This window comes from Hippocampus bargibanti, linkage group LG02 (genome assembly GCF_051943395.1).
Source record: "Hippocampus bargibanti isolate YZ-2025 linkage group LG02, ASM5194339v1, whole genome shotgun sequence".
In the NCBI taxonomy this organism is placed as follows: domain Eukaryota; kingdom Metazoa; phylum Chordata; class Actinopteri; order Syngnathiformes; family Syngnathidae; genus Hippocampus; species Hippocampus bargibanti.
In genome coordinates this window covers 31574413-31583025 of record NC_142735.1, presented here as the reverse complement: position 1 = coordinate 31583025, position 8613 = coordinate 31574413, and the positions used below count along the sequence as shown (strand labels likewise).

Below are 8613 nucleotides of genomic sequence, written 5' to 3'. Positions count from 1 at the left end.
CTTGTTTTGTGTTTTCTTTTGTCACTTTGTGTTGTTGTGCATCGTGTGGAATGGATACACATTGTTTTTCAGCATTTTTGACCACGACATTCATCAAGGAGGAGACTGTGCTGAGCGGTTGCGCCTTTTCGGCAGCATGAATATGCCAGTACTGTTTTTGAATGGGAGGAATGTCGGAGCCATTCGACAGCCATCGCTGGACACCAAAGGGGCCATTGTGCTTTTTTTGCGCCTGTCATGGGCAGCATCTTCACAGCCCCGCTTTGTTTAGCGGAAAGGTCAGTGTCGTTGGACGGTCTGCAGCTGGATGGATGCATGGCTTGAGGAGCCCGCGATAAGAAGAAAGGAGCGTCAGCGCAGAGCGCCGATGCGTATGTGGAACTGTTGCGGCTTGGAATTGAAGCAGATTTATGTGGAACAGGAGATGTGAGACAATCTCTTTTCGTCAATGGATGCTACAGCTGCGTGTTTGCTTTCAACATTTAGCTTGTAGTTGACATGCACATTCCACCATGATGTCCCTGATCCACTGGTGGAAAGACGCTTTGATCGTCTCCTCTTTCATCTAGAACTGCTTCATGTCATCACAAAGAGGGTACAGCAAGTCCTGAAGAATGAATGTCTCTCTGTGTCTTTGTTTTGTCATATTGTCTCTATGCTGTCATATTATTTGTTATTGAGTTTTTTTTTGTTCTTTTGATTTCAAGACGGCGCCGCGAGAGTGGCTGCCTTTCCAGCAGCTCATGTATTTCATTTTTCTACTTTCATTCCTTTCATCACTTTGCTGCTGTGAAATGTAAATTTCTCCACTGTGAGACTAATAAAGGCATATCCTATCCTATCCTATTCCGGGTCCGTGTAATCATCGGACTTGCGCCTTTTGTTGTAATAAAATCTCTGCCAGCATCTATGGGACTCGAAGTCGAAGCAGATGACATCGAGGAGCTTGTTGCTGACCATAATGAGGTCCTCAACACAGAGGATTTGATTTGCCTTCAAGAGGACAAGCAGAAGCAGGCCATTCAGGAGTTGATGTGCAGGCTTGAATTGAACAGTTCCATCCAGAAAATGCTATGAGAATCATCAACATGATGAATGATAATGTGATGCCTCAGTTTCGTCAGGTATGTTGTGTGTAGTTTTAAGGCTTATTTAGTTGAAAATTAGATTTTATGGAGACCTGGGACCGGATTATTCTCATTTTAATGGTTTCCTATGGGAAAAAAATGTTTGGGATACACACTTTCACCTTACACACTCTGTCTGGGAACCAATTAAGTTCGTCAGCCAAGGTCTCACTGTATTAAATACAACCCAAACCTGATTTCCGTGCTGAAAAAGCAACACCCCCAGTCAACGAGTGCCCGTCCGACTGGTAACTAAGGAGATTACTTTGTTTCCGTTGTGAGAAAGCTTAATTACGTCCTGCAACGTCATTATTCGGCGACGGAAAACAGAATCCAGAAAGGGGGGAAAACTTGATATTTTTTTACCGAACATTTGTGAACCTCCCGAAGTTATTGGATTGGATTGGATTTGCCTTTATTAGTCTCACAGTGGAGAAATTTACATTTCACAGCAGCAATAAAACTATTGTATAGTGAGTGTTTCGATATACAGTGAGACCTCAACTTACAAACACCTTATCTTACAAACTTTTCGTCTTACAAACGTCAAATGTATGAAAAATTAAACCTTATAATAAGCACTATTTTCATAATACACACCCACCACGGCTGGCGGAGTGATCTTCGGCGGAAGCACACGACCGAACAGCACCAGAGGTTAAGTTACCAACAGTCCTTATGGAAGGTGACTCTCCTTCCATAAGCCATCAACGACCATAAATAAAACTTTATTTTACAGCACAGTTTATTTCTTTAATTACAGTCCTCATGTAATGCGCCTCTCTTTCCAAACAGCAATTCCCTTTGACCTTCGACCTCCAACGCCATTCCATCAAGCCAAATGTAAATAAAGTGACTTTATGATACAATGCAGTGTATTTCTTTCATTACAATACAATAGCACATTTATTATACATAGAATAAGGTATATTGTGTGTAGTCTTAAGGCTTATTTAGTTGAAAAGTAAATTTTATGGAAACCCGGGAACGAATTATTCCCATTTTAATGGTTTCCTATGGGAATTTTGTTTGGGAGATACACACTTTTCGCCTTATACACTCTGTCTGGGAACCAATTAAGTTCGTAAGTTGAGGTCTCACTGTATTTCTTTCAACGCAATGATGATGCAATCCCCAAAAGGTTAACAATGACGTTATTAAGAACGCGACGTTTCCCATAGCAACAGTGGTTCCGGTACAGGTCAGGTGACTTTCTTAAAGCGGTAGGAGCACCGACACGGGCTTTGACCTGGAAGTTCGGCGCACTCATCGACGCCTCAGTGTTAAAAACATTTAGAATACAGTCACTGCTTGCAGGTCCATCAGAACAATTGGCCAATGGTGACGAGAGTCAGGATCAAACAGGCTCTAAGTTGTCGTCCTTTGAATGGCTGACATGACAAATTTAGAGGGGCGCTTGTAGATTAAATGTACGTATTATTATCTCATCTCATCTCATTTTCCATACCGCTTATTCCTCATTAGGGTCGCGGGGGTTGCTGGAGCCTATCTCAGCTGTCTTCGGGCACGAGGCGGGGGACACCCCGAATTGGTTGCCAGCCAATCGCAGGGCACACAAAGACGTACAACAGTCACTCTCACACTCACACCTAGGGACAATTTGGAGTGTTCAATCTGCCTGCCATGCATGTTTTTGGGATGTGGGAGGAAACCGGAGGACCCGGAGAAAACCCACGCGGGTCCGGGGAGAGCATGCAAGCTCCACACAGGGAGGCCGGACCGGGACGCGAACCAGCGACCTCTGCACTGTGAAGCCGGTGTGCTAACCACTCGACTACCGGGCCGCCCCGTATTATTATTATTATTATTATTATTATTATTATTATTATTAATTATTATCACAGCAAAGAGAAACAAAGGGAAAGGGAGTCGGTGCGGCAAAGATGGCGACCTAGCAAGGCAGCAGGTTGAACCTTGATTGGTTCACGGTTCCAAACCCGACTCAACTTGGATGCATTTAGCTTGTTTGCATAGCGTTGAGTTCTTTGCTGCACTCAACGCAAAATGTCCAAATGTGACAATGCTTGTTTGTCAAGTGGTGACCAGTCCCACGTTTGTTTATACGTATGCTGGCTAGCTATTTGAGTCAGGAAACATATTAGCCATGTAGCTGGCTATCTATCTATTAGCTAGCTAGCTATCTGTTGGCTGTCTAGCTGGTTCTCTTAGCTGGCTAGCTATCTATTAGTCAGCTAGCTTGCTCTTTAGCTTTTTTATTATTATTATTCTGGGTTGAGTGAATGCTGTCGCGTGTGGTCGCTGCTCACCCACAGAAAAACGTATCTTACGTATGTAAAGGGACCTTGAGAGTTTTGAAAGGTGCTGATAAATGAAATGTGTTATTATTATTATTATTATTATTAGTAGTAGTAGTAGTAGTATAAATGGCACCCACGCACAAACATTTTTCCAGAAACAGAATCATCTTTATTGCCAAGTATGTAGAAAACACAAGGAAATTGTCTCCGGTATGTTTATTTGGAAGCCCAAAAGAGGTTTATGGCGAAAGCCCAGTCGCCGCCGCCGCCACGCGAACTTAGGAAGACAGCGACATTTTCAGACAATCACTTGAGCGGTGAGAAGGAACACGGGAACATGATTTTGGTCTTCCGAGACTGCAGCAGGCTTAGTCCGCTGGCCACTGAAGGACACTCACGTTACTCGCACATTGAGATCAGTTTCACATGATCCACGATGATGTCATAGCTAGGTGGGTGGGCTCTCACCTGTTGCATCACTTTCCAGACGACGGCGCTCGTCAGCGCTGGCAAACCAGCGCAGGGTATGAACTGGCAAGGGTGACGGCACCACGCACACATTAGCCAACACATCGGCGTGGGTGTTCACACCAATGTTGCACTGACCTGTGTCCAGCTGACCGATGTCGCTGTGGAAAGCGGCGATCAAGTGGCCGTGCCCGCGCACGTCACGGCCGGCGGCGGAATCCCCGAGAGGAGCAGCCCAATGCACGGCGGCACCCGGGCGCGTCCTGAAGGAGGCCAATTCAAATACACCTGAAAAAGTCTGTGTAAGCTCTCAGTCGTACAGGAAGTGGCCCATCGATGAAAAGGTTTCTTCAAGAAAATAGATGGTTTGAAAGGGGAGTAAAAAAAGCTATTTTCATAAAACAGCAAAACCCTTATGTTAGGGCAATTCGCTATACAAACACATTTTTGCATCGTTTTGTTTTTCATGGACTCCCTGACATGTCACATCCTTTACATGACGTCACATCCTATATGTCACATCCTGTCCGTCTTTTATAAAGGTTCTCCCAACACGTCTATCTATTTCTCTCTCTCTATGTGTCTACTCAACCGACCTCACAATGTCCCTGCTGTCTACAAGATTAAAATAACGTATTCTGTTCAACACCTGGCTTCCTGCTGATTTCACCATCCCACTTCTAACACCCTGAAGAGCGATGAACCAGGGACGAACGATCACTTTTAACCCATCACCTTCACTAAATCGCCATGGTGGGGTTAGGTTCAATTTGGATCGTTCCTATAACCGACTTCTTAGGCAACATAGGCTTAGTTATGCTGATGAGGTGATACGAGTCCAAATGGGGCAATCAGGCCACTCGTAAACCAGGCAGGCAGGACAATAGAAATAATCAGTATAGCCGCAACGAGTAGTCCTCTGCTCCCTCCAACCTGAGAGCAGGGACCAATCATCAAAGTCTGGCACCAACACGTCTGGACAGTAGGGATATATATAGGGCCAAAACTACCAGCAAAAGATTTTAGTTTGCTGACGAAGCCTCTTGGATAAGAAGCGAAACGTCCGCCACCTTCAAAGAAGTACAGATGACGGCTGAAGAAACCCTTTCATCGACACCTGAAAAAGGATGCAACGTGGCATGATGCAAAGTGGGATGATTTGATGTGGCAGTGGTGACAAGTCTTGGGGTGACTTATTGTGAGCTGCCGTGACAGAGATCACATAGCTAGCTAGGTATTAGCTGTATAGCTATCTAGCTGTCTAGCTATCTGTTGGCTATCTATTAGCTATCTACTAGCTGGCTGGCTGGCTTTCTATCTGTTTAGCTACCTATTAGCTATATAGTCATCTGGGTGGCTGGCTATCTAGGTAGCTATCTGTTGGCTATCTTTTAGCTATCTACTAGCTGGCTAGCTAGCTTTCTCACTATTTAGCTTTCTATTAGCTATATGGCTATCTAGGTGGCTAGCAATCTGGCTATCTATCTGTGGGCTATCTATTAGCTATCTACTAGCTGGCTAGCTAGCTTTATCACTATTTAGCTTTCTATTGGCTATATGGCTATCTAAGTGGCTAGCAATCTGGCTAGCCTTCTGTTGGCTCACTATTAGCTATCTACTAGCTGGCTGGCTTTCTATCTATTTAGCTATCTATTCGCTATATAGCTATCTGGGTGGCTGGCTATCTAGATAGCCTACTGTTGGCTATCTATTACCCATCTACTAGCTGGCTAACTAGCTTTCTCTCTATTTAGCTTTCTATTGGCTATATGGCTATCTAAGTGGCTAGCAATTTGGCTAGCTATCTGTTGGCTATCTATTACCTATCTACTAGCTGGCTGGCTTTCTATCTATCTAGCTATCTATTAGCTATATAGCTATCTGGGTGACTGGCTATCTAAGGAGGACATTTTTAAGAACAAAGATGTGCAGAGTTGTACTAACTACAGAGGAATAAAGTTGATGAGCCGTACAATGAAACTCTGGGAAAGAGGAGTTGAAGCAAGACAAAGAGCAGAAGTGAACATTTGTGAGCAACAGTATGGCTTCATGCCAAAAAGAGAGTACGACAGATGCAGTGTTTGCTTTAAGAATGCTGATAGAGAACTACAGAGAAGGTCAGAAGGAATTGCATTGTGTCTTTGTAGATCTGGAGAAAGCGTACGACAGGGTGCCCAGAGAAGAGCTGTGGCATTGCATGAGGAAGTGTGGAGTGACGGAAAAGTATGTCAGGGCGGTGCAAAACATGTATCATGACTGTAAGACAGTTGTGAGGTGTGCTGTCGGTGTGACTGAGGAATTCAAGGTGGAGGTGGGACTCCACCAGGGGTCAGCTCTGAGCCCCTTCTTGTTTGCTATGGTGATGGACAGGCTGACAGACGATGTTAGACAAGAATCTCCTTGGACCTTTTAAGCACTTGGGTTCAACTGTCCAGAGCAATGGAGAGTGTGGAAAAGAGGTGAAGAAGCGTGTCCAGGCAGGCTGGAGCGGCTGGAGAAAAATGTCAGGTGTGATGTGTGATAGAAAGGTTTCAGCTAGGATGAAAGGAAAATTGTATAAAACAGTTGTGAGACCAGCCATGATGTTTGGACTGGAGACAGTGCCACTGAAGAAAAGACAGGAAGCAGAGCTAGAGGTAGCAGAGCTGAAGATGTTGAGGTTTTCTTTGGGAGTGACCAGATTGGATAGGATCAGGAATGAGTACATTAGAGGGACAACTCATATTAGAGGCTTTGGAGAGAAAGTCAGAGAGGCCAGACTGAGATCGTTTGGACATGTCCAGAGGAGAGAGAGTGCCACATCAAATGTAGTGTTACATTTGATGTGGCATGACTTGATGTAACGTGGTGCAGAAATTCGTGAGATGACGTGATGCAGGATGGCCAACCTCCATGATGCGGCGGTGTGCTGATGTGGCTCCCGGGCAGCAGGACGGCAATATGGTTGTCTTGACATGTTAACATCGGAATGGCCAGATTGATGTACTCGGCTATCCAGCGCTTGTCCTGAGCGAGCGCTGCGCGCACCGCTGCGCGATGGCTGAAGGAGTCTAAGGGGAATGGGCGGAACTTATTCATAAGGCCCAGAGGGTCACGACCCCGGCGACCGACATGCTAATTGACTTCCAAAAGAGACATTCCTCACCGTACTTCCAAATATGGAAGACCTGATTAAGGGCGCCATACTCGACGCTCCAGTAGCCAATGAGCTCTGAGTGGGCGGTCCTGAGGTGAATCTTCTCATTTGTTAGTGCCAAGAAGGTGGAGTTTTGGTCCGGACGGATTTGGTAGGTGCGGAACTCATACAGGGTTTCTCCTTCTCGGGCCCCGGTTGAGAGCCGTGCCCAGAACTGAGAGGATGAAAATGCACAGGTGCACGCACGCACACACACACACACACACACACACACACACACACACACACACACACACACACACACACACACACACACACACACACACACACACACACACACGTACGCACGCACACACACATTCCTGTTTCAATGCTTTTGTGAGGTCCTGATAACTCCAGATAAGGAGTGAGGACCATCCTTGCTGATAAGTTTAGAGTAGAACTAGTGTTACATTTGAACACTAAATGTCACCCCATTTCCCACTTCAACTTCTTTAAAAACAAAGAAATGAAAAGTGGACTTGAAACTGAATTAACAGCAGGAGTGAGGTTTCTGAATGGGTACATTCAAAGTCCTCACCCCTGCTGTGAATTTGGTTAAAATATGGTTTTACTTTTTGTGGTATTATTTTTTTCCTCTCATTAACCACGCACACATACACATGAACACACACACAGTGAGTAAAAAGTGTGTGTATCCAAGTGAAATGAAAATACACACCAAAAAAATTTGGGTGAATTTTGGGTGAATTTGTTAGGACCTCTCTGAAACTTTAACAGATGCATATATAGACCCCATAGAAGCCTTTGGAATGAAAAACTTGTGAGGACCGGCACACACACACACACACATTCGTGTGTATCCGTCTTTAAACTCTTAAATTTCCAGTTTGGAAACATTCTTTTCAAGACATTAATTTTGAGCTAATCATTTGATGACATCGTGATTGTGTTTTGTGTTTGGTGCTTGTCAAGGAAATCAAACTTGTGTTAGTTTATATGCTGACTTGGTTAATTTTCAACTTGAAATATTCTTTCCATCCAGTCTAAAGATCAACTGCGTTAGTGTGCGTGCGTGTCATAGAGAGAGAGAAAGAGAGAGAGAGAGAGAGAGAGAGAGAGAGAGAGAGAGAGAGAGAGAGAGAGAGAGAGAGAGAGAGAGAGAGAGAGAGAGAGAGAGAGAGAGAGAGAGAGAGAGAGAGAGAGAGAGAGAGAGAGAGAGAGAGAGAGAGCAACCCTGTGTTCTGAAGTCCGTTTAATTGCCAGAATCAAACGTTGTAATTTGATTGTGAGCTTGACGCGTCGCGCTTCGTGATGCGAAGAGTACGCACAAGTCCACTATTAAGGTTACTACACTTGTTTGCATAGTGGTGAAATAAATTGTCCCCAAAAACTGTCCGTTTAGAAAGTTATGCGTGATACGGTTGTATTTGTGGACTCACGTGAGCATGCAGCGAGAGGGGAGAGCAAGTCAGGAAGCGTGAAAGGCCAATCATTTTTCAAAGCGTGAAGAAAAAAGAAGTGCCGAGCAAGCATCCAAAGATCCTCAGCGGCGATTTGGTTGACGTCACACGTAACAGGTCGGTCACGTGTTCTAACTTTT

General features: G+C 44.8%; 1 protein-coding gene across 1 annotated transcript; it reads right to left on the bottom strand.

Annotated features, from left to right (window-relative positions):
• Positions 1-3552: 3552 nt before the first annotated feature.
• Positions 3553-8607, bottom strand: nipsnap3a (nipsnap homolog 3A (C. elegans)). Its single transcript, XM_088991004.1, has 6 exons — positions 8453-8607; positions 7020-7224; positions 6763-6924; positions 4013-4162; positions 3875-3937; positions 3553-3789 (listed from the first exon to the last, which is right to left on the bottom strand). The coding sequence occupies exons 1-6, from the start codon at positions 8504-8506 to the stop codon at positions 3713-3715; spliced, it is 711 nt and encodes a 236-aa protein (XP_088847130.1). The 5' UTR covers positions 8507-8607; the 3' UTR covers positions 3553-3712.
• Between the last annotated feature and the right edge of the window lie 6 nt (positions 8608-8613).

Excerpts from the sequence above, each read along its gene's own strand:
- nipsnap3a (XM_088991004.1), bottom strand. The coding sequence starts at position 8,506 with ATGATTGGCCTTTCACGCTTCCTGACTTGCTCTCCCCTCTCGCTGCAT. Across the intron at positions 3,938-4,012 it reads CATCGGTCAGCTGGACACAG|TTCATACCCTGCGCTGGTTT; the intron begins GTCAGTGCAACA and ends CACCCTTGCCAG. Across the intron at positions 3,790-3,874 it reads TCTGGAAAGTGATGCAACAG|TGGCCAGCGGACTAAGCCTG; the intron begins GTGAGAGCCCAC and ends AGTGTCCTTCAG.